Below are 19608 nucleotides of genomic sequence, written 5' to 3'. Positions count from 1 at the left end.
ATATTTGTAATCTCTATAGGCATTGTGAATATGGCATTGCTGATACAAGGTGGCACAGTGAATAGAGCACCAGCCCTGGAGTCAGGAGGACCTGAGTTTAAATCCTGCCTCAGACACTTAATACAAAACTAGCCATGTGACTTTGGGCAAGTCACTTAACCCCAATTGCCCTACCTTACCCCCTGCAAAGAGAAAAAAAAAGAAGAAAAGAAAAGAAAGAAAAACCTAACTGAAGTTATGAAAAATCAAACATGACTGAAACTACTGGATATTACTACTGCTTCTACTGCTATTGCTGCTGCTATTGCTACTATTACTTATTATTGTTAAGCATTATTAGTAAAATAATAAATAATCAAATAATAAAGAAAATATAGTAGTCTTATTCAGATAATTAATGAACCTTCTCTTGAATCCTTAGGTCATAACGGTGTTTAGCTATGCATGAACTGTGTCCTCAGTTTGATAAGCTACAGTAGTCAGAACTACTTGAACTCTACAGAAATCCTATAAATGTGAAAAGCCTCTCCAATTCTTTGCAACAGTAACTTCTGATTTAAGCCAATCTGTATACTTTTTTTTTCTACAAAGAAATCATCCACGATGAAGATATTTTTCTTTATCTTCTTTCTGCTCTTCTATGGAATCAGTATTTTACCAGGTAATACAGAAATCTTTCTTCAGTGTCTTTAATGCTGGGTGGGAGAAAGGACCAGAAATTTGCAATTAAAGGGAAAATAAACAGGAAGTTAACATATTATATAATCTGGCAACATTTATTCAATTGTTATTAGAAGCAAAGTATTTTAGATGATATCTAGAGTGGTTCTATTACCATATTCTGGTAAGAGGTTGCTGACTTAGAATGGAAGAACAATATATAGTTTTATCCCTTTTCTCCAGTGGACTGATCCAAGATAGAGGATTCTCTGGCCAAAAGTATTTGAATATAAATTTCTAAAATTTGAACCCAGATGAACTTCATTACATCTTTATATGTCTTATTAATAAGATTAAAGGACTTGTCTAAGATCAATTATAGCAAATGATCCTGGACAAGTCTAGAGACAGAATTAAATGTTTCTATCTAAGTTCTCTTTCAATATACTTTATTCAGGTTACTTAGAAGTTTGGCCCAGATGTCCAGGCCAAAAACAAAAACAAACAAAAAAATCCGCAACTCTTCAGGGAAATAACTGTAAGATTGGGGTTTATTACCCAATTCCTCAATGCATTTACTCACATACAGCTCCTCTCCCTCACATACTCATAGATTTATTAGCAGATTTTTTTTGAGATACAAAAGGGAGGAATAAAGCAACTCTGTCTTAGACATAGTCAAGGAAGAGAAACTGCTGAAACCAGGAGTAAATCTCCCCCCCTTCCTTGTGGATCGTTCTATAGTTTGATAAAAGCATTCCATATTGATTCAAATAGCAAACATTTACTAAACACTAAAGAACCTACTCTTAGGAATTGAAGGACATGTAGAGTTTTTATGAAGCAAGGTCACTGACCTCTTAGAGCTTACATTGTAGTGGGAGAACATGACACTAAGTCAAAAAATAGAAAGTGTATCAGAAGTGCTTCCTCCCCCAAAAGTGTGTGTGGGCATGCACACACACATGTATATATCTGTATATATATATATATATATATATATATATATATATATATATATATATATATATATATATGTGTGTGTGTGTGTGTGTGTGTGTGTGTGTATTCAACAGCAACTCTTTCTCCTCTGATCCAGGAGAATGGATAAGTCTTCTTGGATGAGGAAGCAATAGAGTGAGAAAGGTATTCCAAATTAAATGAAGTTGTGTGAGCAAAGGTTATGTGGATGGGAGGTTCAGTTTAACAGCAGCATACTGTGCATGGTAGGTAAGTAATATTACATTAAAAAGGGATGAAGGTGCCAAGTTGCAAAGAGCTCCAAATGCCAGGCAAAGTAGTTTGAAATTTTCTTGGCAGGCAATAAAATGCCACTGAAAATTTTGGAGTAAAGAAGTGATAAGATCAAACCTATAATGAAGAAATATTATTTTAGTATCCAGATAAAGTATGGAATAGGAAAAAAAATTAGATCACAGGTAAGAAAGCCTTTTTTGGGAGGCAATTGAAATAATGTGGACAGGTGACAATGTGAGGTTGTACCAGTATTATGTCACTGGACATAGTGTTATATCTCATATTGACGCAGAGAAAAATAATTCATTTGCACTGTTTGTGGAGATGGAATTAACAGGACACTTCATTCATTCATTCATTCAACAAGCATTTTTCAATAGGCTTAGAAAATTGTAGTAATTCCCAAGGGGGACACACAGATTCTTTTTTTTTTTAAATCACATGAACTCTTATCAGCTCTTTAAGTACTTTTCATTTTTTTTATTTATTATTTTTTTGTAAAAAAGCAGGTCTCTTCATTCTTCAAATGCTCTGACAAAGTCTTTAGAGGGTTCCTGTCTTTTCTGACAATCAAACCAGACTGTCAGAGGAGAAAGAATATGAAGAGTGACATGCTTTTTCCTCACAATTATGTGTATGGAGGCAGTGGGGGTGAGGGGAGTCATATGAAGGAAGGAAAATATTCAAGTAAATTTATCTTGCCTGCTCCTTCCTTTTTTAGTTGTTCATTGTCCCTTGTATTAAGGAGAGAGGTTTTCAAATCCCAACACACTGCTCCCAACACCTCTCTTTAATTCTTCCTTGGTGGAAGATAAGGAGTTCATTTTTGAAAATATTTAGTGTGACCTCTCAATGGGATATCCCCATGGAGATGTCTGCAAGTTGTTTAGTGGTGGGGAATTGAAGCTTACTTACGTGATGAGCACTAGAGATGCAAATAGAAGTCATTCACTTGGAGGACAGATTTAAGGCAATGAATATACATATATATATACACATATATATGTATGTATGTATACATATACATACATAAGCATACCTATTTGTGTGTGTATTTGCCAAGCAAAAGACTATAGGAAAAATTGAAGTCCAAAGCTAGCTTTGAGGACCATTTCAGTTTTGTTGAAGGAAAGAGTCACAGACAAGAATTTTATGTCAAATGAAAATCATTTGAATGAACTGGGGATGTCTGGTTGGTATAAGAGAAGACTGTAGTATGTTGAGAAATTATAGTTGTCTTAAGTATTTGAAAGGCTATTATGTGGAAGACTTTTCAGACTTCTTTGGCCCCAGATACCAAACCTGGGAGCAGTGAATAGACATACTAAAGAGGCAAATTTAGTCTTGGTGAATAGAAAAGCTTCCTCACTGTGGAAATAATTCCTAAAGAACTGTAAAAATATGGCATGGATTGCTTCAGGAGACTGCGAGTTTCCCATCACTGGAGGTATTCAAGAAAAATCTGAAGGTCCCCTTGGGTATACTGTAGATGGGATATTTTGGAAGGTATAAGTTGGAATAGTTGGCCACTAGGGTAATTTCTAATTCTGAAATTCCATGATTATGATTCTTTAAGAAGACAAGAGATGGGAGTGCAATGTTACTAAAACAAAATGAATTTCCAAGAAGGATGATCAATAGTGGTAAATGCTGTAGACTTTTTTTTAACAAATGCTAAAAAGAGGTCAAGGAATTTAACATTGACTTCATGGAGAAGAAGAAAATCAGGCACTTAGAGATGGAATGGACCTCAGGAACCATTTAATCCAACTCTACCATTTTATATGTAAGAAAATCAAGGTCAAGAAAAAGAAAGGAGATGTGTATTGCTTTGTCCATATATGTTCTCTATATGGGGTCTAATTCCTATTTTCACATAAGTTTTTACCCACTATTCCTATCATTGATTTTGTATGTACTTGTGGGAGAATAAACTAAAGTTATTTGGGGAAATATTTTAACTATTATTTTTGCTATGCCATATAAGTAAATATTTTGTTAAGAACTCAATGGGTCTACGAAGTGATTGTGAAGATAAAGCATATAGGACCTATAGGACAACGACAAGAACTTTGAGAATAGTAGCAACTGTCTCTCTGTGGACCCAACATGCCAGTGGTTTGGGACATAAAATTAGAGGGGGATATTACCCATACATCATTTCATTTGATCTTCACAGAAGTCTGTGATGTAGATAATAACATCATCTCCATTTAATAGGCGAGGAAACTAATCCTCTAATATACACATATATGTATGCACACATATGTGTATGTATATGTGCATGCACACATATATGTGTATACACACATGCAATACACATGTAGGTAAATATGCTTTGCATACACATATGCATGTATATGTGTGCTGTATATATGTATATACATGCATACATATATAATGGGGGACACACAATGAGTGTATTTATATATTCAGTGTGTCCACCATTAAAATGCAAGAACCTTGAAGACAGTTTCATTTTTTTTGTATTTATATCTGACTCAGCATAGTTTTGGGCATATAGTAGGCACTTGAGACAGAGAGAGAGAAAGAGAGAGACAGAGAGAGGGACAGAGAAAGAGACAGAGACAGAGAGACAAAGACAGAGACAGATAGAGAGAGATGTGGCAGAGAGAAAGCTTAATAATTTGCCCAGTGTTTTTCAGCTACTAAGTGTGTAAGACAGGATTTAGACCCTGGTCTTTTTGACTCTGCATCCATCATTCTATCTAGAACCTTTCTTGACCTTCTTCTGTATCTCTCCTTTGGCCTTATTACTTTCTACTTTGTATCATTGTTATTTCTTTAAATTTTCACATTTTCCCCGAGAACACTGTAAATTCTTTGAGGTCAAATAATTTTTATCCTTGTTAGCCCAGCCTCTAGCACAGTGCCTTATACTTAAAACACACTTAATCAGTGTCAACTCAACAGAGTAGCATGAAAATGAACCACTTAGGAAATTTTCTAACCCTAAAAGAAGACTCAGAGAGACTTTACAATTTAGGCCCAAAAAGAAACAGTTTACTCAAGCAAAAAATTAGAGGACTGAGCTTTATGTCTTCTGAGATATCCTAACATGAAGCCATAATTTGATTTTAAAAAGTGGTTATTATTTAGCCTAGTCCTCACATTTTTTTCAGATGAAAAATGGTTAAGGAATTTAGGTTCTTGTATTTCTTTAATTTGCTACATATTTTTTGCCTCATGAATTTTCATGATTCAAAAGTAAATGTTAAATCATTATTTTAATAAAGAATTGTGTTTTCATATAAAAAGCAATAGTGACAGGATGGTGTGCTCTAATGTATTGAGAGAATTTAAACTTTGGACCTAATGGGTATTTAAGTACCAGCATTTCCTAATAACAACAAATAGAACTGTTGGCCTAGTACCATAGAAAAAATTGGCAGCTTTTATTTTGATTTTCTTTCAAATTTAAAGCTAACAATTGACAACTAATATCAGCAAACATCATACATTATAAACATTATTGGATTGAAGAAGACTTGGCCATACAAATGTGTCCCTAGTCTGAATGTAAATCTTGCATTGCTTTTTCTAAAAATGTCATCTTTTAAACATTTAATAAATGACTTGCTATGTGTACTGCTGTGCTAGGGACTAAACAAGGCAAATTAAAATTCAGGGGAAAGGATGGAAATCAGAGAATCTTGGCCTGAAGTGACTTGCCAAGTTATCTAATCAAATCTGTAACCAAAAAGGAATTATTTCTACAAAAATCTCTGAGAAATGACCATCTAACCTTCACCAGAAGACTTCTAGTGACAGCAAATCTACTATTTCCCAAGGCAAGGCATTACTTTTGAATAACTATTATTGATAGGACATTTTTCTTTTTCTCTGCATCTTCCTCTGAATTGGTTTTCTCTTCCTTCAAATCTCTCAGATCTCAGATCACATCATCTGGCCTCTATTCCATCAGCTTTAGGGAATTCCTGTTGCCTTTAGAATAAAATAGAAATTTCTTTCTTTATTTTTTAAAAGTCATTATAAGCTGTCTCCACCCAACCTAACTTTCTAGTCTCACTGTACATTATGCTCTCTCCTGTAATCAATGATGCAGCCAAACTGACTTCCTTTTGGTTTTTCACACAAGACATTCCATCTTCCATCTCCTCATCTTTGCATTGATTGTCTTTCATTCAGGGAATAAATACACAAGCCTAACCTGTACCTTGTAGAATCCCTCTCTTCTGATAAGGCATGACTCAAGAAGCACTTCTTACATTAAGGTTTTGTTTGTTTGTTTGTTTTTCCCTGATTCCCTCCAGCTGCTAGGGCCCTCCCTTATATTTAATTACTTTAAATTCATTTGTTATTATTCTCATTTCCTTTACTCTAAATGTACATATATAACATACATTATACATACAAATATGTGTTTATAGTATATATGGTAGTATTTTGCTTAAAAGGCCTTACTTCTCTCCTTCCATAGCATAACCCCAAAATTAACTAGGTCAATAAAACATTTTCACCATTTGTGAATACCACTTTTGTTCATTGTTTTGCCATCATCACCTTGTTAATTTTTGGACCTAGACCACCCATACTATCTCCTTCTACTACTTCTTTGTCCAAGCTTTCAAATACTAACACAGGTAGCCAGGAGTCACTGTCAACTTAGACCACTACACATGCAGAAAATTTAATTTCAATTATGTCCTCATATGGTGATGATTTCATTTGTCTCTGACTACCCACCATAATATCCGGGGTAGCTCTTCTAAAATTTCTCTCTATGCCTCACCTCCACTACTCAGTGCCCATTCTTATTTGATGACCTTCCCATGATTTTACTGAGAAGAATGAGGTCACTTGCTCTGAGACCTCAGCTCCATCCTGTAAGCCTTAAAACTTCTATGTTTCCTCATTGATAACATGAAATCTAACTAGATGCCTTCCTCCCCTCAGTAGATGACTTTCTTTCCACATCTAAATCTATTATTTGATTGATATCAGATAATAACCTGGTCCTCCACCTCATGATGACTTCTAACTTATGTATCTTATCCTATCCTTTTCTGTTTCTTCCAGGACATTCACCCATCAATAATTTTCTCTCTCTCTCCCATTTTTAGTCTCTCTCTATAGATAAGGTCTTTCCTCACTGCCTCCAAATATACTTGGTTCTGTCTTATCCATTAATGAAGCTTCCATTGACCCTGATATCTGTCTTCATTATGATACCTCTTTAAATACTTGAAGAGAGCAATCACCTGTTACTTAGGTCTTACCTTCTCTGATCCAAATATTTTCAACTGATCCTTGCATGTTATCATCACTAATCATGTCATCATCCCCTCTAAAATGTCCACAACTTTATAAGTTTTCCTTTCTAAAATGTAGTTCTAGGAACAGAACACACACCTCTATGTATGCTATGGGCAGAATAGAATATAACAGACCCCCTCCTTTGCTCTAGACACTATCCTGCTAATGATGAAACTCATGATTGTTAATATTTTTTTTTATTTCTGTGTTACATTGTGACTTATGTAAAACTTTCAGTTGAATAAAGTTCTCAGGACTTGTACACAAAATTCATATCCACCCCCAATATATATTTGCAAAATTGATTTTTGAACCTCTGTAGAACTCTAAATTTACTCTTTTAAAAATCATCTTATTAAATTTTGTCCAGCATTCTAACTTTTTAATATTTTTTCCTAACAACTCTTTTATATAAATTGCTATTTCTTTCTCCCATCTTCACATAGTATTCAAATTTTTTGAGTTTATCATGCCCATCTCTGTTTAGGTCATAATAATGTTAAATTTCTCAGGATGAAGGAGTCTAGCAGTATCTGAGATATTCCACTAAGAAAGAGAATTTTCATTTTACTAAAACCAATGAACATATGGACTGCATAATGCCTTACTCATATTCCCCTACCATTGCAATGGTATGAAGGAGATGCACTTTCTCAACACTTCTTTATGTTTAAACTTGCATTCTCTTTCTTATTACTTACATTCAACTTATGGGTTACACTATATATGAAGATAAGCAAATGCAAATAAATAATCTGAAGAAGGATAGCATAATAACAACTAGATATGTAATTCAAACCTTATGATAGTCTTGAAAGAAGCCAAGGATTCCTAGATGTGGAGGTAGAAGAAAGTAGCTTCTGGACATTGGGTAGCCCACACAAAGCAAAGGCGGATAGGGAGATAGCATGCAAAAGAGGGTGAGCAGAATTTTGGACACTTGTTCTTTCTTTAGTCAGGAATTATATTTTACTTTTCATCATTTCAATAGTTTTTTTATTTTTGAAATTAATATATATGTCATATTCTCCTTTGCATCATAATTATTTGCATAATAACAGTAATTGACATTTATGTAGCTGCTTTAGGGTTTGCAAAAGATTTTATACACTCAATCTTACTTGATCTACACAACAGTGTAAATCTGATTTCCTGTAACATAATCTTACATTCTTGATGGTAATGTAGAAGTGATAGCTGCAGTGGTGAAATTGGAAGCCATTACCAAGAGAAGGTTGTATCAAGGCCCATGAATTAAGAAAATTAATGTGGTCAGTCTCTCAGTTGCAGTGGAAGGTCAAAGAGATTAGAGGCAGGGAGAACAGTGAAGAGATAATTGTAATTAGTTAAAGCAAATTATAGTCACTACCCTACTTACAATTTGTTCCAGATATTAAAGATGGGGCAGCTAGATTTGTGGCATTTAATTATATAGAAAGTACTCCAATATTGTAAAACTCTGCAGTCATGCATTCTACATTGTGACTTTCCCTATTGCAGTTTTGATGAAATTAAATGGGAATTTGGGGAGAGTTTTGCAGAAGCCACAGATGATACATGAAGGCCAGCAGATGACACAGAAAACGTTTAACAGCTCAGAAATGCATAAAATATATGTCTATTAATGTATTATATCAACATATTTTATCTTTTAGTACCATAATAATTCAGACTTCTTTGGTATAAAGGGAGGGCCAAAAATTTTACACAGATTTTCCAGATGGTGGAGGCACCATGCCCTAAACTCCAATGATGTGGAAGGGGTAACTGTATAGATTAATCATGATAAATAAGAAGAGTAGTATAAATTTGGATTCTGTATTCAAGCAAAAGTGTGACTTTTGCCAAATTCAAATCTATTTTTAAGTTAGCATGCTTTATTAAATAGAATGCTGGCTTGGCATCAGGATGATCTGGGTTCCCATTCTGCTTTGGATCCTTACTACCTATGCAACCATAGGAAAATAATTTAATCTTCTTGGGCCTAAGCTTTCTCATCTGTAAAATGGACTCGATGACCTTGAAGATTCCTTCCAACTCTAAATCGATAATTTTAATATGAACAATAGAATTTTGGGAGGGATGGAGGGGGTGTGGAAAGTCAGTATCGGCCGAAAGATGGAGATAATCTTAAAGGACTTTAGACAGACCTATGAATAACATGGAATTCCTCCTGTTGCCCCCAAATGAGGAAGAGAAGGGAAAATAGAACTTATGCCATTCTGCAAGATTTTTAATCAAAGATGGACTTGTGCTTTTCTTTTCTTTTTGTTTTCTCAAAACTATAGCTGGATTAATAATTCCAGCTCTTCTTTCCTTCTTACAGCAAGAAGTGGAGGAGGAGGAATACTCATATTTGGCGACAATGATTACAGCAAAAAATGCAGACTAATCAAGGGCACCTGTAAACAATTGTGCTCTGAATATGAAACTAGGGTCAGTTATTGCATAAGACCTTCAACAGTGTGCTGTATTTGAGGGCAAAAGAGAGAGGACCGAGAAATCCAGAGAAGAAGACTAAGCAAACCATTAATTTAGAAGAGGAGGAAAAGTCTAAAGTAAACCTGTGTCCTTTTCCAAACTTAGCACCAGTGATGATATAGCTCTGTAATATTCATTAAATAAAACCCTTTATCGCATTTTGTACTGCCTGGTTTTCTGTCCTTGTGGCTGATGCCTCTGTAGCCTTCTCACTTATTGGCTACCCAGAAGACAGATGAAGCTGTTTCAAAAGCACCCATTCTAATATTTAGAGAGTTCTAATTCTCATTACATCATGGCTAGGGTTCACACAATCATGCAAAATGGTAGAGGTGGCAAAGTATACATCTTTCAGATTCTATTATTCAAATGAGATTGAATTTCCATTTTCACTTTTCAGACAAACCTAGTATTACTGCATTATACAATGATCTGAAACACCAGTCTTCTCAGTACAGAGACGATAGATTATGCCATGATAGGGAGCAAAGAGTGAAGATGAGAAAGGGTATCAGTTTGGTTGCCCTTTGGACAGTTAAAATTGCTCTGCAGAATGGTTGTATCAATTCACAACTCTACCCCCAATGCATTAGTGTCCCAGTTTTCCCCCATCCCTTCCATCATCTAAAGTTTTCCTTTTCTGTTGTATTAGCCAATCTGATAGGTGTGAGGTTGTACCTCAGAGGCATTTTAATTTGCATTTCTCTAATCAATAGTGATTATCACAGCTGAATCCTGATCTTGCCCCCAAATTAATAATTACATTGGCAGTGTAAGATAAGGTCAGAATAGGTTTCTAGAAGGGGAGAACACACTTACTGCTTACTCCAAAGGGCTAAGGGAACTGCATCTATGTCAATTCCCTAATGGATCCCATGTCTTTAGGGAAAAACTGAGAAGAGAGGGTCATCTTTGACCACATAATTGTTCACTAGTTGTAAATAAAATGCTTTGATAATGACCCTCTCCCAATTTCTTGAGTCTTTACTGCCTAAGTTCCCTTCTCTCCATATCTTTTATCATCAGTGATGCTTCTCATAATATCATAGGGTTTTAATACAAGAAGTGTGTGACAAAGTCATAGATCTAAAGCAAAGAAATTGTAAGAGCTGGCTCCAGCACATCCGTGGCTGCAGTTCTCCATTGGAAGAAAGCCTTTACAATTTGTAGAAATCTTAGTCTAGTACTCATTGTGATGTTTTCAGTTTAAGCACACACATATACACATGCAAACATACACAGACATACATAATATATGTATATATGATATGTATATATATACTTACTGCATATATGTATGCATATAAACATATATGTATATGTGTGTATATTTGTATTGCAGGGATCTGCTGATATCCTTTTCAGCTAATTTATTCAATGTTTTTAAGTTTCCTTTTCAATTGGATTATGTATATCAAAGTTAAAGGTGATATCCTCCTAAGATTGTATAGTCTGACAGTAAGTGGGTACAGTGAAGAGAGAAGTGGCTCTGAAATCAGAGAAACTGGTTTTAAATTCGGTCTCTCTTGTTTTGTGAATATGTGAATCTGTGCAAGGAGAAAACAATGAAACAAGACAAAAAGCAGAGAATTTTTTTTTGACACAATCAGAAAGCTCCTGAGCAGGCTGTACATGGGGACAGTGAGGAAATCCACCTTAATTGGGATGGATGGATCATATTGGGCAATGAAAGAAAAAAAAGTTGGATGGGTAAAGTGAAATCAGATTATTAAGGTCCTGAAAATTTAAACAGAGAACTTTAGGACTGATGTTTGCTGTACAATGTGTATAATTATAACTGTATGGAAATTAGTAAGAATGAAAGTAAGGGACTACACTGAACAGCAAATTTCCTGCAAATGAAATGCTCATAGGTCCATTATTTTTTTGAAAAAATTTCTGTTTGAATCCTACTGGAGATATTAGATGGCTTTTTGTCATCTTTTCCAGACTCCCCCATTTCGGGATAAGTGCCCCCCTGACTCAAGCTCATTTGTTTCTCCATGTTAAGTTCCCTAGGATGTAAAGCATGAACTGAAAATTTCAGGTACTCTTCTTTTATGCAGCTAAAAATCAAGATTCCTACAAGATCATCAGATGCCAGAAACTTTTGGGAAAATGCAAAACAAAGTGTGAAAGTGATGAATATGAATATGGCATGTGTATTAAATGGAGGCTTCAATGCTGTATATAACACCTGAGACAAGACATCTACTTTGAAATAGAAGCACTGGGAGTTCAAATTACTACAGCAACAATTCATCTTGCTAAGCCAGCTAGACTACCAGCTTCAGGAGAGCAGGGGCCATTTTTTCTACCTTTCTCTATCCTTCACCATTCTAATGTTATACCTTCCATATGGTAGGTACTCAATAAATAGTGATTATTAGTTATTGATTGATGAGTCACTTTCTGGACTGTAGATACCAAAATCTGTAAAATCAATAAAATAAAAAATTAAATTCCAAAATAAAAAAAAAACTAACATTAAATTTGTTGTTCACATGCTTACTTTCTCTGATGCCTCTCTCTCATTGTGAGTCAAACCAAAGACTCAAAAAAGCAACAACCTCATAAAAAAGACAACTTTCTAACCCAAACCTTGACTTAAATTATTTTACTTTCTCCATTCCTTCCATTGTTTTCAATAGTAAATTAATGTCTACTGTATTAAAAATACTGATGCCACCATACATGAGCTCCCTGACTTTATTCAAGTGTCTCTGTTTCTGTATTTTTCTATTCTTATTTTTCTCTTCTGATAAAACTTTACCTCTGTCTCTGTGCTCATGAAGCCATCCTCTCCCATATCCTCTTGGACTTTACCACATTAATTGTACTCTGCTTAACACCACTTAAAATTTCTCCTTTTCCATTAACTTTTTGTCTTATTCAAATCCTCTCAGGTGTCACCTGTTTTGAACAATCCTTCCTTTGACCCTGTTATCTGTCCTACCTGGCTATTATGCTATTTTCCTTCTCATATATTTTTCCAAAATCCTCACAAGGGGTTTATATACACTAATAGTTCCATTTGCTTACTGCTAATCCATGTGTTCTTCCCTCATAAAACATTATTTCCACTCACCTCCCAACACTATACTGAGTTTCTCAAGGTGTACTCCTTGACCTTCTCTCTACCGAATATTGTATTTCAAGGATTTCATGCTCTCAATTAAAATTGCCTCTTTAAGAATGAGTTCTATGGCTTTTAGCCAAAAGCAATAAAGGTGTGATCTGAGCTAACTCCCAAATGGATATCCCTATCCATGACCTCTCTTGTAAATTCTAGGTCTAAATCTAGAACTACCTGCTCAGCACTTTAGATAATATTTAGTCACTTATGTACGTATTAATTCATTTGTTATAAGCCTAGAAAACTATGCCTCCCTTCTTTCCACTGTCCATTTATTTAAAAATAGAAATAAAAATAACAACAACCATATAACAAATGTCCATTGTACAGCTAGACAAATTCTCACAATGTTCATGAGCAAAAATGTATATTTCATTAGGCATTTTAAGTCCATCAGCCTCTCTGGCAGAAGGTAAATGGTGTGTTTTATTTTTAATCCTCTAGACCAGGGGTGGGGAACCTGTGGCTCTAAGGCCACATGTGGTCCTCTAGGTCCTGAAGTGCAGTCCTTTAATTGAATCCTTCACAGAACAAATGAAAGGATTTATTAATATTAATGAAAGGATTTATTCTATAAAACTTGGACTCAGTCAAAAGGTTACAACAAAGAAGATATGACCTAGAAGACCACATATGACCTCAAGGTCCTAGGTTCCCCACCCCTCCTCTAGACTCACACTTAATCATTGAACTAAAGATTCCTAAGTTTTACAGAGTTGTTTTTATTTTCTGTAATGTTGTCATTTTATAAATTGTTCTCATAGTTATGCTTACTTAGCTCACCATAAGTTCATAGAGGTCTTTTCAATTTCCTTTGAAAACACCATTTTTGTTAGTTTTATGATACAATATAATTCTATTATATTCATATACAATAATTTGTTTTACTATTTCCAAATTGGAAGACACCCTGTTCATTCTCAGTCTTTCTTTTTGCTAAAAATTCCTTCTTAGATGTCCTAAGAATACCTGAAACTCAGATGCCAAAACCAAACCAAATCAAGCCAAAACAAAAACCTGAAAAAAAACCCAAAAGAATCTTCATTATCACCTGTTAAGTTATGCCTTCTGTTACTCTATCACTTTGCCACTCTTCCAGAAACCTTAGTCATTTTTTGCTTTTTGTTTTTTCCCCTGTCCATTGTCCTGTATATGCAAAAAGACATCAATTTCTGCAAGTTGTCTAATAATGCTATAGAATCTTCTCACTTTAGAGTAGGAAGGTACCATTGGGAGAATGTGAGGAGACTAATAAATAGAAAAGGTCATTGACTTGCCCGTTATTGTAAACCCCTACATTTTGTATGTAAATCCTCACTTATATCCATTTGTTCTTGACTTTGTTGTTGTTATTGAAATAGTGTTGGTAGACAAACTTCTGGGAGCCAAGATAGTGGAGTCAGCAGTAAATCTCCATAACGCTTCCATATTCACCTCCAAACAACCATAAAATGGCACCTTAAATGGAACAGCAGAACCAACAAAAGATGGGCTGAAGCAATCTTATAGTCCAGGAAACTTGGAAGGTCTCTAAGAAAGGTCTATCTCACTTGGGCAAAAGGGAGGTTCAGTAAAAGACAGGAAGTATCCCAATAAGACTACAGCAAGCCTCATCTTAACAAAGCAGAGAGATCCTGAGCCCCAGTGAGGTGGAACAGGCCAATCCCAACACCAGGATACCCCCTGTGCCTCAGCATAGGCAGAGACCTGAGAACCTGAGAACAACCTGAGAACCACCAACTGCTTCAGCATAACCAGGGCAAACAGGCAACGTTAAAAGGGCAGACCTCTACATGCTTCAGCATAGCCCTGGGAAGCAGCAGCACATTTCAGTCTAGTCCCAAGGAAATGTAGAAACACCCCACCAACATCAGCACATGCCAGACACTAGCAGTAGGATCCCAGCTAAGTAAACTTCCAGGTAAGCGGCCATACCCTTATGGCCTCCAGCAGCACCAATCACCTACCACTCTAACCCCTCAGTGCAGAACCAGACACAAAGGTCTCCAGTGGGCCTCAGGGCAACATCAGTGCAGCAACAGGTAAACAGCCAGGGCCTACAACCCCTGGAACCCTTCCACCCTAGGAGCAGAGCTCAAATTTAAAAGAAAAAAAGGCCAAAAAAGATGAACAAAACAAAACAACAACAACAACAAAAAGGAATCTGGTCATAGAAAGTTATTATAGTGAAGGGAAGAACAAGATACAGCCTCAGAAGAGGACAATAATGGCAAAACACCTATGGGCAAAATCCCAGAGAAAAATTGGAAGTGGTTTCAAGTTCAGAAAGAACTCATGGAAGAGCTCAAAAAGGAGCTTAAAAATCATATAAGAGAGGTAGAAGAAAAACTGGAAAAATAAATTAAAACGATGCAAGAGAATTATGAAAAAATTAGTCAACAGTTTAGAAAAAGAAAACAACTTCTTAAAAAGTTAAATTGACCAAATAGAAAAGGAGATAAAAAGTCCACTGAAGAAAACAACTCCTCAAAAGTTAGAATTGTGCAAGTGGAAGTTAATGACCATATGAGACATCAAGAACCAATCAAACAAATTCAAAATAATGGGAAAAGTGGTAAAAAAAATTAAAATACCTCATTGGAAAAACAACTGGCCTGAAAAATAGATCCAGAGTCAGAAAAATTGGACTACCTGAAAGTAATAATAAAAAGGAAGACCTGAATATCATCTTTCAAGAAGTTATCAGGGAAAAATATCCTGATATCCAGGAACCAGAGGGCAAAATCGTCATTGAAAGAATCCACTGAGCACCTCAGGAAAGAGATCTCAAAATCAAAACACCAAGGAACATTATAGCCAAATTACAGAACTATTAGGTCAAGGAAAAAGTACTGCAAGTGGCCAGAAAGAAAGAATTTAATATCACAGAGTCACAATCAGCAGTACACAGGACTTAGCAACTACAACAGTAATGAATCAGAGGTCATGGAACATGATATTCCAAAAGCAAAGAAGTTAGGAATACAACCAAGATTCATCTATTCAGTGAAATTAAGCATAATATTTCAAGGGAAAAATGATTGTTCAGTGAAATAGATGGATTTCAAGTTTTCATAAGGAGAAGACAAGAAGACTAGAATTGAACACACACACACACACACACACACACACACACACACACACATTGTTCTCCAATATGAAGACCCAAGAGAAGCCTAAAAAGGTAAAAGTTTAAAAGGAAACATAAGGGATTCAATGAAGCTGAACTGTTTCTTTGCATTCTTATATGGAAAGATAATACTTATAATTCTTTTTTTAAATTTCTTTTTTTAATGCTTTATTAACTTCTGATTTACATCATTCATTTCCGCCAGATTTTGAGTTACAAATTTTCTCCCCGTTTTTCCCCCACCCATCCCCCCAAAACAGCAGTCCCACTGATATCCCCACCTCCAATATGCTCTCTCCCATATTTTCTCCCATACCCGTTTCAACTTTTCCAGTGGATCTCTGTGCCTCAGTGCCTGTATATCTTTTTTTTTCTTAATAACATGTAAGATGGTATTAATAATAGTATACACACACACACATATATATATATATATATATATTTGAATATTTGATTTTTAAAACTTTCAATTCCAGATTCATTCCCTTCCCCCCCCTGCCACCCACCCCCACTGGGGAGATAAGCAGTTCAGTATAGGTTGTACATGTGCAGCTAATGCAAAACAATAACATAGTAGATGTATTGTAAAAGACTGACTATATTTCCCTCCCTCCTATCCCACCTCCCACTTGTTCTATTCTCTACTTTGATCCTGTCCCTTTTCACAAGTGGGTGCTTCCAACTTCCCTCCCCCCAGCCTGCCCTCCCTTCCATCATCCCCCCTCACATCCCCTTCCCCCCCTATTCTCCTGGAGGGTGAGATCCCCTATTTAGTATGTATTTCCCTCCCTCCTCAAGCCAGATTCAATAGGAATCAGGTTGACCCATTCCCTTTTGCCTTTCTATTCTTCCCCTCTATTGTAACCATTTTCCCTTGCCTCTTCTGTATGAGATAGTTTGCCCCACTCTGTCTCTCCCCATCTCCTCTCATTATATTCCTCTCACCTCTTAATTTCACCTTTTAAGTATCATCCCTTCCTGTTAAATTGGTCCCATGCCCTCTACTTATGTATACCTGTAAACGTATATACACACATTCACATATGTATTCATATGCCCGTATACCCTCATATAAAGACATATATATATATATATATATATATACATATATATATTTCTAATCCCTTCAACTACTGAGAAAAGTTTCATAAGTTACAATTATTGTTTTTCCATGTAGGAATGTTAATAGTTTAACTTTGGCCAGGTGGCTCAGCGAGCAAGAGCACCGGCCCCAGTGCCAGGACGACCCAGATCAAATCTGGGCCCAGACACTCAGCACCACACCCAGAAACAACAACTGGCCATGCAACCCCGAGCAAGCCACTCAACCCCAATTGCTTTAAAAAAAATTGTTCAACTTTGATAAGTTCCTTATGATTTCTTTTCCCTGTTTACCTTCTCATGCTTCTCTTGCTTCTTGTATCTAAATGTCAAATTTTCTATTCAACTCTGGTTTTTTCAGCAAGAATGCTTGAAAGTCCTGTATTCCACTGAATGACCATATTTTCCCCTGAAACAGGATACTCAGTTTTGCTGGGTAGGTGACTCTTGGTTTTAATCCCAGCTCCCTTGACCTCCGGAATATCACATTCCAGGCCCTTCGATCCCTCAGTGTAGAAGCTGCCAGATATTGGGTTATCCTGATTGTGTTTCCACAATATTCAAATTGTTTCTTCCTGGCTGCTTGTAATATTCTCTCCTTAATCTGGGAATTCCGGAACCTGGCTATAATATTCCTAGGAGTTTTCTTTTTGGGATCTTTTTCAGGAGGTGATCGGTGGATTCTTATAACCTCTATTTTGCCCTCTCATTCTAAAACATCAGGGCAGTTTTCTTTGAGAACTTCCTGGAGGATGCTTTCCAGGCTCTTACTTTGGTCATGGCTCTCAGGCAGTCCAATAATTTTTAAATTATCTCTCCTGGATCTATTTTCCAGGTCAGTGGTTTTTCCCATGAGATATTTCACATTGCCTTCTATTCTTTCATTTGTTTGGATCTGTTTAACAGCATCTTGATTTCTCATAAAGTCATTAGCTTCCATTTGCTCCAATCTAATTCTGAAGCAATGATTCTCCTCAGTGAGCTTTTGAGATTCTTTTTCCATCTGGCAAATTTGACTTTTTAAGGCATTCTTCTCCTCATTGCCTTTTTGAGCCTCCTTTGCCATTTGAGTCAGTCTGTTTTTTAAGGTATTATTTTCTTCAGTCAGGCTGTTGACTCTCATTTCATAATTTTCTTGCATTGTTCTCATTTCTCTTCCCAATTTTTCCTCCACTTCTCTTATCTGCTTCTTAAGGTCCTCTATGGCCTGTAACCAGCTTGTATTTTCCTTTGAAGTTTTTGGTGCAGGAGTTCTGACTTCACTGATTTCCTCCTGTTCCATGCTTTGCTCCTTCTTATCCCCAAAATAGGAGTGTAATGTTGGAATCTTCTGTCTGCTTTGTTTCCTTTGCCTGCTCATTTTGCCACTCAATTATTTGACTTTTGGGCTTTTTGCCACAGTAGGACTCTGCCACCAGACAGGGGAGTTTTCGTCCCAAATGCTGGGGTTTTCTCAGCTGCCGGAGGTATTAGATGGGTGCCCTCTCTGAGCTCTTCACACGCTCTGGCAAGCTGTACACGTACCCCAGGACCTCCACCCTAGACTGCAATCCAGATCCAAGCAGGTTAAAGCAAGAGCGATGACCCCTCAGACTGGTGCTTGGTCTCCCTACACTCTGCAGGCCAGGAGCTGAAGCTGCCATGTGGTGCTGGCAGGCTGTGCTGGTGTCTCAGCAGTTTCTCACCCCAGGGGTGAAAGCCATGCACTCCCACTTACTGGGTCCCAAAGTCCAGACTGCACTGGCCTCTCACCTTGTCCTTCTCATCTACGTGTTGATAAATCTGCAAACGGCCACAGCTGCTGCTGATCTGGAGTCCCTCTGGCAGGGAGCTGGTCAGGCCCGCCCTGGGGCTAAAGCCTCGGTGTGGTGCTGGGCTCGGCTCCCAGAGCCTTGCGCTGGCCGATTCCTGCTAGCCTGCTGGACTGTTCTCAGTGGGAGGTTAGCTTCTCTGTGTCATTTTGTGGGTTCTGCAGCTCCAAAGTTTGTTTAGAGTCCCCTTTTTACATGGATTGGGGAGGGTGGAAGCAGGAGCCATGGGAGGGTCCTGCTTCTACTCCACCATCTTGGCTCCGCCCCCCAATACTTATAATTATTAAAAAGTGTGCCACTAATAGTGCAGCTAGAAGAAATGTACATAAACAAAAGATATGGGTATAGGATGAATTTGAGGGAATTCTATAAAAAATCAATGAGAGAGAGGAGTACACTGGGTGCATAAGGAAGGGAAAGGTAAAATGGGATAAATTATTTCACATGAAGAAATGCAAAAAACCTGTTACATTAGAGGGGGAAATGGAAGGCTTGGCGATGGGCATAGATTGAACCTTATTTTCATCAATATTAATTCAAATAATAATACACATAATCAATTTAATATAGAAATTTATCTTACCAACAGGGAAGTAGGAGGAGAAGAGATTAAAGGGGATATGGAGTGTGACAGAATGGAAGGAAGATCAGGGGAAGTGATAGAAGTAAAACATTGGTAAGGAGGGAAAGGGTGAAAGGAGAGAACAAGGAGGAATAAAAATAGCATGGAGGGA

At 36.7% G+C, this 19608-nt stretch overlaps 1 protein-coding gene across 1 annotated transcript; it reads left to right on the top strand.

Moving 5' to 3' along the window:
* Positions 1 to 603: 603 nt before the first annotated feature.
* LOC138148056 (beta-defensin 17-like) lies at positions 604 to 9693 on the top strand. The gene is made up of 2 exons (XM_069070697.1): positions 604 to 661; positions 9542 to 9693. Exons 1-2 carry the CDS (start codon positions 604 to 606, stop codon positions 9691 to 9693), a joined length of 210 nt encoding a protein of 69 aa, XP_068926798.1.
* Positions 9694 to 19608: the final 9915 nt, after the last annotated feature.

Source organism: Petaurus breviceps, unplaced genomic scaffold (genome assembly GCF_028583685.1).
Source record: "Petaurus breviceps papuanus isolate PSGF00001 unplaced genomic scaffold, PetGlider_PUasm1.0 90822, whole genome shotgun sequence".
Classification (NCBI taxonomy): Eukaryota; Metazoa; Chordata; class Mammalia; order Diprotodontia; family Petauridae; genus Petaurus; species Petaurus breviceps.
The sequence above is the reverse complement of the archived record's forward strand: the minus strand, read 5'-3'. Positions and strand labels throughout refer to the sequence as shown.